The sequence below is a fragment of the Medicago sativa genome, chromosome 5 (genome assembly GCF_051527215.1).
Source record: "Medicago sativa cultivar Bolivia chromosome 5, Bolivia_mono, whole genome shotgun sequence".
NCBI lineage: Eukaryota > Viridiplantae > Streptophyta > Magnoliopsida > Fabales > Fabaceae > Medicago > Medicago sativa.
Genome location: NC_140753.1, coordinates 4,783,961 through 4,798,825, shown reverse-complemented (window position 1 = coordinate 4,798,825; position 14,865 = coordinate 4,783,961). Strand labels below are relative to the sequence as shown.

Genomic DNA, 14,865 nt, shown 5'->3' with positions numbered 1-14,865 from the left:
TCATAAAAAGAAACAAAGTTTTTCTACTAAAGCCATAAGCAAAAAGAAGCAAAGAGAGTATTTTCATGAGCTATCATAAAAAGTGTCAAAATAAGCTAAAAACTGTTTATGGGCATGTCATTTACAGTTGCTCATAAGCTAATTCAAATGTAAAAGGAAAAACTCAAAACAAGCTCATTCTAGTAAACTTGCAACAGACAAAAAAAATGGGAATCTCATTACAACATGGTCTAGAAATGCAAATGAGATGAAGTCCTATAGGCTATACATCATCTTCCATATACATTATTGCAAGTTGAGTTACTCCCAGTATCCTCCACAGCTGGGATTGCCTACCAATCCTCTCAGTTGAAGCAAGATGAAGATAGGCTGTTAGGTATTTGGACCAGCAGTAGTCATGGGAGCAGCTGGAGTTGAAATTACCTCATTATTCTGTGTTTTTAGCTTCTGCTCATGTTGTTCACTTGGCAGAAAACTGCCTACCACTACCTGATACATATCAATCCATTGGAAACAGTGATGAGAATTGCATTAACTTGTCACTTAGCACTAATTACCACTAAATTATCAGAATTGCATAAATTTGTTATATAGTTGCCATTTCTTTAGCAGGAAACAGATAATGTTACTAAATCATCAACTTTACTTATCCAAGATAAATAACTACATAAGCATCCTGCTAGACTTTAGTTTGCGAAAAAGACATATTCCCTAGCCAGGACCAGGTACTTACATTTACAGGACTTGCAGCCACCAATGGACCAGCTACACGACCGCCAACAACATGTCCATGTAGATCCACTAAAGAAACACTCATGCCACCAGATATACTCCGCCTTCCGCGCTTTTCCTTTGGCATGAACAAACCAGATAAAGTTCGAATTTCATATCTACCCTGAAATTCAATTTGCATTATTGAAAGAATCACATACAAAAAGCATATGAATAACAAACTACTCCTAAGGTCCTAAACTCCACATTAGTACATTGAATTAGGAAAAGTTGATACTACTACAACTATCAGATTATTACATAAATGCTTCACCTCATACGTGAATAATGTTCGAGACGATTGAGGCCGACGAATGACTGCTTTTGATATGACTCCATTCACAGATAGAATGCATATAGCTTCTGGTCCTTGCTGACAAAATGACATTATCTTCATAGAAACATCCTGAGACAATCAAAAGACAAGTAGTAGCCATTTATTCTGATTAGTCATCATTCCAGTGATAACGGAAACAAATACAATTATTGCAAGAAATTGTAGTTAAAGTTGTGCATTGACCAGTTAAAAATATCAAGATATATATTCACTTATCTAATTATGAATATTATGGGAAATAGAATTTCTTTGCATCATAAAAATCCAAAAAATGATATTACCTCTCCAGCATTCACAATGAAAATATGAGGTGTAAAAGTAGCACTAACTGAGCTTGCAAGCAATTGGCCTGAGAAAAAAAGAAAGCACTTTCACTAAATAATCAACATTTAAGAATACAATCAACATGTAAGAAAGCTGAACCAACATTTACACTTATATCTTAAATTGATGCAAGTACCACCAATAACTTGATATATATTAATAATATAATATTAAACATTCCAAACAACAAAATACACTATTCTTGATACTCCTCCACAACCATGAAACTCGCATGATCACAAAGAAAGAGAATCATCTCCGTGGAAGGAAGATGAAGATGAGAGTTAGGTATTGTACCAGCAGTAGACACGGGAGCATCTGCCGTTGGCATTGACGTTGAAGTCGCCTCATTTTCCTGCGTTTTTAGCTTCTGCTCAGACTGTTCATTTGCCAGAAAACTGCTTACCACTACCTGATACATATCAATCCATTGGAAAGAGTAATGAGAATTGCATAGACTTGTCACTGAGAATTAGTTACCACAAAGTTTGCGTTTTACTACCACTGGATAGTAGCAATTTCGTTAGCAGGACACTAATAATGTTACTAGATCATCAACTTTACTTTTCAAAAGATATCTACATAATTAAGATTTAAGCATCCTGCTAATTGGTGTTTTAGTATGTGAAAAACATATTAGCCCTATTATTCCCTTTCCAGGTACTTACATTTACAGGACTTGCAGCTACCAATGGACCAGCTACGCAACCTCCAACGATATGTCCATCTAGACCCGCTAAAGAAACACTCATACCACCACTGCGACTTTCGTTTGGCACGAATGAGCCAGATAAAGATATAATTTCATATTTACCCTGAAATTCAATTGACATTATTTAAAGAAACACATCAAAACAGGCAAACAAAATTTGAATACAAGCTATATAACCTAAACTCCATATTAAAACTGATACCAATAATACTACTATCAGATTATAGAAATGCTTCACCTCATATGTGGATAATTTTTGAGACGATTGAGGCTGACTAATGGTGGCGCTTGATATGACTCCATTTGCAGATAGAATGCATATAGCTTCTGGTCCTTGCTGACAAAATGACATTACTTTCATAGTAATATTCTGCGACAACCAAAAGACAAGTAGTAGCCATTTATTCTAATCAGTCATTACAGTTATATAGAAAATAAATATAATTACTGCAAGAAATTTTAGTTAAATTTGTGCATCTACCAATTATGAATATCGAAGATATTACCTCTCCAGAATTAACTGTGATAATGCGGGATGTAAAAGTAGTGCCTTCTGGCACCTTATGCTCTAGTTCTTGAGGGTGTTGAGTTTGATCTTCAATAGGGCCCTCATGAGGATCTAAATTTACTATAGCACCAACTGAATTTGCAAGAAATTGGCCAGACAAAAAGAAAGAAAGAACTTTCACTAAATAATCATACTAATTAACCACAAAGATATTCAATGCCGAAATCAGGAAATTATGAACAGACACAGTTTCTATTCAAAGAATAAAATCAACATGTATGAAAGCTGAACCAACATTTACAATTACATCTTATATTTGATGCAAGTACCACCAATACACTTGATATATATTAATAACACAACATTGAACATTCCGAACAACAAAGTGCACTATTCTTTCTTGATACTCATTCACAAGCATTCAATCAAGAAATGCACAAGATCACAAAGAAAGAGAATTTCTTAGCTACCTGGATTCTCCAACTCGAATTTGGCAGCTTTGCGGATGGAGCTAGATGTTGGCTTGGGAGGTATCGCCAAGATTAAAGACCCGTCTGGTCCATACTTTCTGGGGCGACCCCTTTTCCTCTTTGCTGGCGCCACCATTTGCAGCGGTGGAATGCCTCCCTGAGATGTCGAATCAGCTGTGGGTCCATCGGCAAAAGCTGGGATTCCAGTTCTTGGTGCTGCAGGGTTATCTGTTGGAGTATCTGAAGCACCACTATTGCTAGCACCCTCCATGAACTTCACTAGAGTTCAAACTTACTCGTCCAAACACAAAACAGATTATGATTATGAAGATATTGACAGAAAATTCTTGGAAAGATTAAAGGAAATGGTATTCACTTTTGAACAAAATAAAGAGTATTGATCTTTATTATTAACAGAATAGAAGAATAAAGAAGAGTACCCTATATATAGGTTCAGGTGCTGAAAAAAGAAACTTAACTAACAAAACTAACAAGCTTTAAACAAAGTAACTGTCTAACTGATTAGTAACTACCTCTAAAGATTTTAACACTCCAACACTAAGAGGTAGATAAATAAGACAATATTACAGCAACACTTTCTCCATGCATTATCCTCACTCATTAAGAAAACTCATAGCTCCATCAAGTCATTGTCCCATAAAATTATCAATTTTAGTGAGTTTGGTTTGGTCATGTAAGTGCATTATGCATATAACAAATGACAGAATATTTAGACAATACACCATAGCCCATGACCTATAAAATATGTATGAATGTACACATGTCCTATGTCCTAAATTAATATTGATAACAATAAAATATGTGTGTGTGTGTGTGTGTGTGTGTGTGTGAAAAGATGAGGGTAAAAAGAAAAAGAAGTAATGATCTATGTACACCCATGCTCTCATCCACACCTTGAGAGGGAAAGAAATAGAGAAAAAGATGTGATAAATGTGATATGTTACTGATGTGATCGGAAGAACGAGAGATAGAGAACAAATATTTGTGTTAAATGGGTGGATACATCAATGAAGATACACATATTCCACTTAAAGACGGTGGTAAACTTTTTGAATTGGCAGAGTTGTTTATCCATAAATATTCATATTGTTTTTTGAGAGGGATGAATATTCATACTTAAAAAGCCTATTTTTTTTTTTTATGAATATGGTAAATAATTTTTTTTGATACACGAAGTTTTGTTGGATACAGGTACTATGTAGGTAAAATTTATTCAAAATTTAAATTAATTGAAAAATAGAAAAGGAAATGACATTAAATAGCCACTTGAACACATATTTAGTTAAGTTTATCATACGTGTTTTAGATACACAATCATTATTAAACTAATGTAATCAACTTCATTTAATATTTCTTTTTTATTGATAATAAAGTCGACCGATTTAGTCTTTGTCGGGCAAATATTAAGTTTAGATAATATTTTATTAATTTTAGTAGAACATGAAGCTTTTTTTAGAGAAAAAAATATGAAGTTTTTTTCTCAAGTAAATTTTTTGTTAATAGTAGAATTTGAAGCCTTTTTACAAAGTAGTTTTTTTATATATTTTTTTAGGCGTAAGACGATTGCCTTGATGACCTTACTTATCCTTGAGCCAACCTTGGACAAAACACTCTTTAACAAACCATTTTCAATACTTACTCTTTTCTTAGTAAAAATTGACGAAGCTCTACCAAATTTATACGTAACACAAATGATTTGTTTGGACCTTATAAATTTTAACCAATAAAAACAATGTTTTGAAATGTTTAAGTTAAAGAGTGTCTTGCTAACAAGCAGACGGCATGTCATTTACAATTTATTTTAAGACCACTCAAACACTGACATAAGCCTAACTAAGTCAGACATAAGCCAATTCAAATGTAGCTTCAATGCCAATAGTTAGAAATCATTCTAAAATTGTTGATTGACATAACTCAAGAAATAACAAATTTTATAGCCAATATAACTTGAAATTAAGTTGGATTTTTCAGGAGACAACAAACATGCATGAATAGGAAGCATATCTAATTAGCCAAAACTGTCAAAACAAGGTAGTTCTATTAAGCTATCAGTAAGCTTATATCAGACAAAAAAAAAAAGGGAATATCATTACAACATTGTCTAGCAATTGCAAATGAGATGAAGCTCTATAAATTAAGGTCAATTGAGTTTATGCTAGTATCTTTATCTGGATCATTCTTCTGCTTATGTTGTTCCCTTGCAAGAGAAGTAATCACCGTTACCTGATACATATCAATCCATTGGAAAGAGTAATCAGAATTACATAAACTTGTCACTGTGTACTAATTGCCACAAAATTGCATTCATTTGTTACATTGTACCAATTTCCTTAGCAGGAGACTAAATATGTTTCTAGATCATCAACTTTACTTATCGAAGATTAACTACTACTTCGAGTAAAAAAAAAGGTTAACTACTACATATGCATCCTACTAATTGGTGTTTTAGCATATCAAAAACCTATTAGGCTATTATTAGCCTTTAAATATTCCATTTGATTTTATAGACATATAGTTTCCTTCACAGGTACTTACAGTTACAAAGACTTGCAGCCACAAATGGACCAGCTACGTGACCGGCAACAACATTACCGTCTAGATCCACTAAAGAAACATTCATGTCACCGGACCTTCCGCGACTTTCCATTGGCATGAACCAGCCAGATAAAGATTGAATGTCATATCTACCCTGAAATTCAATTTGCATTATTGAAAGAAACACATAGAAACTGCATATGAATAACAAACTTCACCTGAACTCCATATAAGTTTATTGAATTAAGAAAAATTGATGCTATTACTACTATCAGATTATAACATAAATGCTTCACCTCATGTGTATAATGTTCCAGACGCTTGAGGCCGATTAATGGTGGCTCTTGATGTGACTCCATTTGCAGATAGAATGTGTATAGCTACATGTCTTTGACGACAAAATGACATTATCTTCCTAGTAACATCCTGAGACAATCAAAAGACAAGTAGTAGCCATTTATTCTAATCAGGCATCATTCCAGTTATATCGAAAATGAATACAGTGACTGCAAAAAACATCAATTAAAAATATCAACATATATGTGCCACCACAAAATAATTGTGGCACTTGTCTAATAATGAATATTACGGTACATAGAATTGCTTCGCATCATAAAAATCCGTAAAATGATATTACCTCTCCAGCATTAACAATGATAATATGAGGTGTAAGAGTAGCACCAACTGAGGTTGCAAGCAGTTGGCCTGAAAGCAAAAGAAGAAAGAACTTTCACTAAATAATCACACTAGTTTTTATTTTTTAGGGGTAAATAATCACACTATTATGAAGCATCATTTACAATTATATCTTAAATTGATGCAAGTATCACCAAGACACTTCATACATATTAATAATACAATATTGAACATTCCGAACAACAAAATGCACTATTCTTGAACCTCCTTCACAACTATTTCAATCAAGATACGTGCACGATCACAAAGAAAGATCTCCATGGAAGGAAGATGGAGATGAGAGGTTAGGTATTGTACCAGCAGTAGACACGGGAGCAGCTGCCGTTGGTGTAACAGTTGAAGTTACCTCATTTTTCTGCGTTTTTAGCTTCTGCTCATGCTGTTCATTTGCCAGAAAACTGCCGACCACTACCTGATACATATCAATCCATTGGAAAGAATACTGAGAATTCAGTAAACTTGTCACCGACACCGAGTACTAATTACCACAAAGGTGGTGTTTTACTACACACTGGATCATATCAGAAATGCACACCTTTGTTACATAGTACCAATTTCTTTAGAAGGACATTAACAATGTTACTAGATCATCAAGTTTACTTTTCAAAAGATAACTACATAATTAAGCATCCTGCTAAAGTGCTAATTGGTGTTTTAATATGTGAAAAACATATTATTCCCTTCCCAGGTACTTACTTTTACTGGACTTTCAGCCACCAATGGACCAGCTACGCAACCTTCAACAACATGTCCATCTAGACCCATTAAAGAAACAATCATGCCACCACCGCGACTTTAGTTTGGCATGAATGGGCCAGATAAAGATATAATACAATATTTACCCTGAAATTCAATTGACATTATTTAAAGAAACACATCAAAATAGGCAAACAACATATGAATACAAACTATATAATGTTAACTCCATTTTAGTAGATTGAATTAGGAAAAGTGATACTATTAATATTACTATCAGATTACAGAAATGCTTCACCTCATATATGGATAATTTTTCAGACGAGTGAGGCTGACTAATGGTTGCGCTTGATATGACTCCAATTGCAGATAGAATGCATATAGCTTCTGGTTCTTTCTGACATGATGATATTACCTTCATAGTAACATTCTGAGACAACCAAAAGACAAGTAGCCATTTATTCTAATCAGTCATTATAGTGATATAGAAGATGAATATAATTATTGCATGAAGTTTTAGATAAAAGTTGTACATCTACCAATTTAAAATATCACGATATTACCTCTCCAGCATTAACCGTGATAACATCGATACGGGGTGTAAAAGTAGTGGCTTTCGACACCTGATGCTCTACTTCTTGAGGGTGTTGATTTTGATCTTCATGAATCAATGTCTTAGGAAGAACAATAGTGTCCTCATCAGGATCCAAATTTATTTTAGCACCAACTGAGCTTGCAAGCAATTGGCCTGAAAAAAGAAAGAACTTTCATTGAATAATCATACAACCATGAAGTACTCAGTGCTGAAATCAGGAAATGATGAACACTCATTGTTCCTATTATGATGCATCACTATCTCATTCAAAGAATAGAATCAAGATGTAAGAAAGCTGAACCTACATCACAATTACATCTTATTATATTGATGCAAGTACCGCCGATACATATATATTAATAATGCATACATTCTAAACAACAAAATACACTATTTTTTATACTACTGCACAAGCATTCAATCAAGAAACGCACATGATCACAAAGAGAGTTTCTTAGTTACCTGGTTTCTCCAAATCAAATTTGACAGCTTTGCCAATGGAGCTAGATGTTGGCTTTGGCGACATCGCCAAGTTTAAAGACCTGTCTGGTCGGTAATTTCTGGGGCGACCCCTTTTCTTCTTTGCTGGCACCACCGTCTGCATCGGTGGAATGCCTCCCTGAGATGTCGAATCAGCTGCGGATCCACCGGCAAAAGCTGGGATTCCAGTTCTTGGAGCTGCATGGTAATCTCTTGGAGTATATGAAGCACCACTATTGCTAGCACCCGCCATGAATTTTACTACAAAGTCCAAACTTACTCGTCCAAACCCAAAGCAGATTATGATTCTGTAGATGTTGACAGAAAATTCTTGGAAAGATTCAAGAAAATGGTATTCACTTTTGAACAAAAGAAATGAGTACTGATCTTTATTATTAACAGAATAGAAGAATAAAGAAGAGTGTCCTATGTATAGGTTCAAGTGCTGAAAAAAGAAACTTAACTAACAAAACTAACAAACTTTAAATAAGTAACTGTCTAACTGATCAGTAACTACCTCTAACTATTTTAACACACTAACACACTGTTTGGTTCATAATGTAAATGCATTGAGTATAACAAATGACAGAACATATACCTTTAAAAAAAATGACAGAAAATGCAGTCACTTACAAACTAATAAAATGATTTTTGAGGCACACTAAAATTGATATTTATAACCATAAAATATGTATGTACACGTGACCTAAGTCCTAAATTGGTGTTAATAACCATAAAATATATGCTATGCATCCTAGAAAAGTGGAACATTGGTGGAGATGTACATGATATTCACTTGAAGATGGCGGTGAACTTTTTGAATTGGCAAAGTTTTTTTTTTTGATGAATCATACTTAAAACGTGTGTGTTTTTTTTTTTTTTTTTTTTATGGATTATGGTAATGAAAGTTCTTTGGTACCTTCAAATTTTGTTGGATGCGGATACTATGTATGAAAAATTAATTTAAAATGATCATATATAAATAATGACATGACATTAAATGGTTGGATGATGGATGATATCCAACAAAACTCTCGGATACCGGAGTTTTCATCATCTTACGGTAGCAAGGCACAATTTAAGAAACATTTTTCAACACTTAATCTATTATTAATTAAAATTCGAGTCCCACCAAATTTATATGGGACTCACATGATTTGATAAGACCTTGTAAAGTTTAAACAAAGAATGTGTTGTTGGTCCTTATAAAGTTTATAGGCATGTCATTTACGGTTTCTTTAAGACCACTCAATGGCATAAGCCTAAATAAGTTATTCATAAGCCAATTCAAATGTAGCCTCAATGCCAATAATTAGAAATCATTCTAAAATTAGTGTTTGTCATAACTCAAGAACTAAATAATTTCATAGCCAATATAACTTGAAAAGTACATCAAAATTCAAAACATCCTTCATGACAAAAGATGAATAATAAGCATATCTAATTAATCCAAAACTCAAAATTACAAGGTCAGAAGCCAGGTAAAAGGAAAAACTGGAAATATGTTCTAGCAAGTACAAATGAGAATCAACCTCCATGAAATGATACATTTATGTCAGTTTAGTTATTCCTAGTATCTGCCACTGCTGGGAGGGATTCTATACTGATTATCTCCATGGAAGCAAGATGAAGACGACAAATTATTAAGCATTGGACCAGCAGAAGACATGTGAGCAGCTAACGTTGGCGTTACTGTTGAAATTACATCATTCTTTTGTGTTTTTAGCTTCTGCTTATGTTGTTTACTTGCAAGAAAAGTAACTACCATTACCTGATACATATCAATCCATTGGAAAGAATGGTGAGAATTACATAAACTTTACTTATCCGAGATTAACTACTACATAAACCTCCTTCTAATTGGTGTTTTATTATTTCAAAAACATATTAGACTATTAGCCTCTTAATATTTGATTTGATTTTATAGACCTATTATTCCCTTCCCAGGTACTTACAGCCACAGGACTTGCAGCCACCAATGGACCAGCTACGCGACCGCCAACAACATTTCCATCTAAATCCACTAAAGAAACATTCATGCCACCAGATCTACGCATGAACGAGCCAGATAAAGATTGAATTTGATAAATGCCCTGAAATTCAATTTCCATTATTGAAAGAAACACATAGAAACAACATATGAATAACAATCTACACGTAAACTCCATGTTAGTTCATTGAATTAGTAAAAATTGATGCTATTAATACTCTCAGATTATTACATGAATGCTTCACCTCATATGTCAATGTGTATAATGTTCCAGACGCTTGAGGCCGATTAATGATGGCTCTTGAAATGACTCCACTTGCATATAGAATGCCTATAGCTCCTTGTGGACAAAATGTCATTACCTTCATAGCAACATCCTCAGACAATCAAATGACAAGTAGTAGCCATTTATTCTAATCAGTCATCATGACAATGATATCGAAAATGAATATATAACCTACTTTATCTCGGGATGAAATGCGAAAAAGAGGAAGCATGCAGGATTGGATTTTGTTTTGAACTACATGACAATCCAATGTGAATTGCAGAACCCTTTGAGGGATATTCGAATTTTGATGTTCTTAGTTATTTCATTCATTAATTCCTGGAAGTATACTTCACACTAATCCAAGACAAATACTCCAATGTGATTTTGTTTAATATTGTTAGCTTCTTTTACATTATTGAAAAACCAAATTATCATATTTTTATGTAAATGATATATCCCTTTAATGATGCCACACCATTCCATTGATAATATAGAAATCTTTCAATGGTGCAAACTTTAATGATCCAATAAAATTCTGTAATTGCAAAACGTTGAGCACAAGGAAGGTGCATGGAAGATAGAGTTCAATATAAAAATGGAGTTAAGTTAGTCAACCACTAAAATTGATATTAATAATCATAAAATAAGTATGTATGTACACATGACCAAAGTCCTAGATGAACAATGAACCCAATTTGTTCTGTCCAATTCTGTACCTAAAAGTTGTCTATCAGCCACCAAGAATCCAATTCTGTATTACTTTCATCTTACAACCTACCAAACCAACTAGAACCACTATTAACTATCACCAAATTCCATCATTCTAAACTTTTTATGTACACAATCCCAAAAACTAAGCAAAGAATATTATAGTACACAAGAATCTGCATTAAGAACATGATTTAATTAATCCCAAACTATACAGATTCCTTCTCACAAGGCTCCCAATAGACCATAGCACTGCACCACCAATTCCAACTGTTTGATCCTCTCTCTCTGTCTTCTGATGATAAATCAATGGTAACTCCTTCACTTCTAAATTGCTTGAACCAATCTTCTGCCTAACAGACTCTATGGTTGTTGGATCAGCTGGTTTTCCAGTCACGTCTGTTACATAGAAAACATTTGTAGCCATGTTTTCTATGGTGGATATCTCGGCTCTTGTAACATTAAGCCCATTCTCTCGGAAGGTTCGCATCACTTCTGCTAGAAGCCCTTGCTTGTCTTCTGTGCATAACTTTAGTTGAACACCCTATAATCACACAATTAACAATTAATCAGTCTTAACTACTCCTTAAGCAAAGGTCATAATAAATAAATGATTTAACAAACATATACCTCAGATGCCCTTCTCTCCACAGAAGCTTTTAAACATTGAATTACGCGTTGTCGCTCTGGTTCTGAACTAATTGGGGTGCCATCCTTGTGTCTTATATAAAACTCCTGAAATAATTAATGATTTGAATATCAATAACAAAACTTAGAACACAAACAAAGCAAACATATACTGAACTTCATGGAAGGATGTTTAATAATTACCAAGTAAGCTTGGTTACTATTTGTGTTGATGGTCGCATGAAACACAACATACTCCATGTCTGTCAAATTGCATACCACATCAAATAATAGTTTGATTCGATCCTTGCATTGAACATTTACAACTGAATAACCTCTTTCTGCCCAATTCTGGACTGTCACTACAGTGTTATCGGAAGTAAGCTTGAGAATGGGAGTCCTCTCGTAGTCACGATCAGCGAACATCATTTGATGCAGCCTTCTTTCACTATGCATGACAGACATAGAAACAGAAGTCTTTGCACTTCTAATGTCATTGTCTCCCTTCAAAACATTTCTTAAACGCACTTCAATCTTTTTAATTCTCTGAGAATCCTCAATAGTGGATCCAGAATCGCAGTCTTTAACATAGATCAAAGAGGCAATGCGACCATTGTGAGTCCACACCTTAGCTTCAACAACATCACATTGAAGATCAGCAAGTACGGCAAACACCTCCGACAGAAGACCAACTCTATCGGTTCCTGATAATTCAAGCGCAGTGAGACCGTTTGAGGAATTAGTTCTCACGTTATGAATGCTCCCAAGCGACTGTTGCAAAATACAACCGAAAATTAAGATTAAAGATCAATATTAACATTATATGTGGAATAATAAGTTGTAAAGTCATTATTTACAATACCTGTTCTATATATTTTAAAATTTTCTCGTCGATTATCTTGCTTCCATTTTGATGAGTGATGTGGAAAACTGTACATTGAAGAGCCAAATGTTATTATGTAGCTAAATGCATTATTCAATTTAGCAGAATAACACAAAATCATATCGAAAAGTTCAAAAGGAAAATGCAGGCTAGCTTACCATCCATGAACCATTTGCCATCAGAAGATATATAAGCCTTCTTAATTAAAAGATTAAGATCAATGAGTACTTGTATTGCATTAAGTAAACTACCATTCCTTCTTGCACTAATAACCTGTAAATTTCATCAAAAAAGCGAGTTAAAGACTATTATTTATTTGAAAATTGAAAATTAAAATAAAACATTTTTTATGACAAATTGATCCTTTATGGAAAGAATTTTGGTAGGAATGTTACCTTGACCAGAGTAGCAGTAGAGCACACGGCATTGTCAATCACAACCCTGTTTCATACACAAAGGTCAAAAAGCATCAGAATTGGGAACATAGACGTTCTAGAAGGGCAATTGTTAGAAGAGATAAGAACAGAAAAGTCAAAAGAAAATAAAAATTGACTAGAAAAGTCAACAAATTATTAAAAAATTATAGTGGACATGGTATCAATTACAATTGTTACAAATTTTATACACATTATTGATGCCATTTGGAGATATTAAAATGAATAAAACTGAATTATTGCAACCACGGCAACCGGTCATAGACAAAGAACATTCTTGCTTGTTGAAATAAACTTCTGCTGGAGTTAAAGAAACCAAAAACAACACATAAAAATAGTAAATGTTTTTAAACTAAAGAAAATCCAGGTTGGGATCATTCAAAAAATTTGTCGCATGCAAAATTGCATAGACAAATCCCTCGAAGTAACTTAGATTCATTCAAGAGGTTCACCTCTCTCAACATATATTTTGCTATAAGCATCGCCAATGGATCAAATCGAGAATGAAATGGTTAAAAGACAGGAGTATCTACTACTAGTTTCAACATATATGTGGTAGGATCATTCAAAATATTTGATCAAGGAGTAAATAAAATTGGCAAAACATCATGTAGAAATTCATAAAATCACATAGACTATTTAAGATCAATCCAAAACATATAAACTACATGATCAAGGAAAATTAACAAACCTGGGTGTGCTCATCCTTATCAAGAGCTTTTCATATTCATCCGTACATGCTGGCCACTCCATGTTTTTCTTTGTGGTATCACAAAAACAAATCAAAATATGTATGATCTTTTATCTCTGCTTCAACTTCTTCAACCAAATCGTCACACACAACCTTAACCAACTCAAACTATGTTGTGTGATCTGAGTGTCCAATACTTTCTTTCTGTGTATGCTCTTTCTCCTGACACAAACCACGCTTTGTTTGTAACTCATAAAGTTACGTTACATTTATATATGGAAACAAATGTTTAAAGATATTACCTATTTTATTATTTAGAAGTCTGAAAATACAAGTTGTACTAAAATATATTAGGAAGGTGTGTGTGTGTGTGTTTAATGGAGCAAAGTTTTTCCACATCACATGGCGTGACTAGCGCATGCAGCGTTGACCCATCTTCCAATTTTGTGCTGCTCCACGCCACAAATCATTGTTTATTCCATTAATTATTGATTAGTTTTTGTTAAAGTGTTTAATCAAGCAACAAATGAAGGTGACACGTCTCCATTTTTGCCACCAATCAGGGATGTTTGTAATCCAACATGGATGACACGTGGGACTTCAATAGGTTAGCTTTGCTTGCTATGTACTCAACAACTCAGCACATTTGAAATGAATGAGGAAATGTGTCGGCCTATGTGGCAATTTTTGTGGGGCCTACATCCATGGTCCAGTTGAGTAAATTGTGTAATCAAGGTTGAATTTGCAGACCCAAATGATGCCCTCCACGTTACAACACCGCTTCTATTGGCTTTCCCCTTGGTCAGTGTCGCTCACTCAATTAATAAACACATTTGTAAAAAAATAAATTCTCTAAAATAAATAATTTATTTTACTTTTTAATGTAATATTAATTTTTTTTCAATTATACTTTATAATTAGTATTTATTACATCACTCACAATTTAATATCTTTTATTTTACAATTACGATCATGATGAATGCATCAATATTCGAACAAGTGAATATTTTTTACTAATGATTTTGAGCTAAACAATGAGAGAGAATGTAAAAGAATATGGATGAAAAAGATGAGCAAGAAAATAAAATATGAGAGAAATAAACAAAAAACATGTTCTCT

General features: G+C 33.7%; 2 protein-coding genes and 1 pseudogene across 3 annotated transcripts; all 3 read right to left on the bottom strand.

Moving 5' to 3' along the window:
• Positions 1 to 60: 60 nt before the first annotated feature.
• On the bottom strand, positions 61 to 3,506 carry LOC146919364 (AT-hook motif nuclear-localized protein 3-like). The gene is made up of 9 exons (XM_085712723.1): positions 3,123 to 3,506; positions 2,651 to 2,784; positions 2,383 to 2,514; positions 2,101 to 2,247; positions 1,730 to 1,844; positions 1,390 to 1,457; positions 1,046 to 1,177; positions 734 to 895; positions 61 to 489 (listed from the first exon to the last, which is right to left on the bottom strand). The coding sequence occupies exons 1-9, from the start codon at positions 3,391 to 3,393 to the stop codon at positions 373 to 375; spliced, it is 1,278 nt and encodes a 425-aa protein (XP_085568849.1). The 5' UTR covers positions 3,394 to 3,506; the 3' UTR covers positions 61 to 372.
• A 2,359-nt stretch (positions 3,507 to 5,865) lies between these two features.
• On the bottom strand, positions 5,866 to 8,499 carry LOC146919363 (AT-hook motif nuclear-localized protein 1-like; annotated as a pseudogene). Its single transcript, XR_015011480.1, has 7 exons — positions 8,128 to 8,499; positions 7,634 to 7,818; positions 7,369 to 7,500; positions 7,071 to 7,217; positions 6,672 to 6,786; positions 6,316 to 6,383; positions 5,866 to 6,104 (listed from the first exon to the last, which is right to left on the bottom strand). The product of XR_015011480.1 is annotated as an AT-hook motif nuclear-localized protein 1-like (transcript).
• A 2,510-nt stretch (positions 8,500 to 11,009) lies between these two features.
• ACR7 (ACT domain repeat 7) lies at positions 11,010 to 13,998 on the bottom strand. Its single transcript, XM_085712728.1, has 7 exons — positions 13,747 to 13,998; positions 13,017 to 13,062; positions 12,780 to 12,894; positions 12,601 to 12,668; positions 11,943 to 12,509; positions 11,742 to 11,846; positions 11,010 to 11,655 (listed from the first exon to the last, which is right to left on the bottom strand). Exons 1-7 carry the CDS (start codon positions 13,806 to 13,808, stop codon positions 11,293 to 11,295), a joined length of 1,326 nt encoding a protein of 441 aa, XP_085568854.1. The 5' UTR covers positions 13,809 to 13,998; the 3' UTR covers positions 11,010 to 11,292.
• Positions 13,999 to 14,865: the final 867 nt, after the last annotated feature.

Coding starts and splice junctions, on each gene's coding strand:
- LOC146919364 (XM_085712723.1), bottom strand. CDS start 3,393: ATGGAGGGTGCTAGCAATAGTGGTGCTTCAGATACTCCAACAGATAAC. Junction 2,248..2,382: donor AAAAATTATCCACATATGAG/GTGAAGCATTTC, acceptor ATTGAATTTCAG/GGTAAATATGAAATTATATC. Junction 490..733: donor TGGCTGCAAGTCCTGTAAAT/GTAAGTACCTGG, acceptor GATATGTATCAG/GTAGTGGTAGGCAGTTTTCT.
- ACR7 (XM_085712728.1), bottom strand. CDS start 13,808: ATGGAGTGGCCAGCATGTACGGATGAATATGAAAAGCTCTTGATAAGG. Junction 12,510..12,600: donor TTTTAAAATATATAGAACAG/GTATTGTAAATA, acceptor ATTTTGCAACAG/TCGCTTGGGAGCATTCATAA. Junction 11,656..11,741: donor TGGAGAGAAGGGCATCTGAG/GTATATGTTTGT, acceptor GTGTGATTATAG/GGTGTTCAACTAAAGTTATG.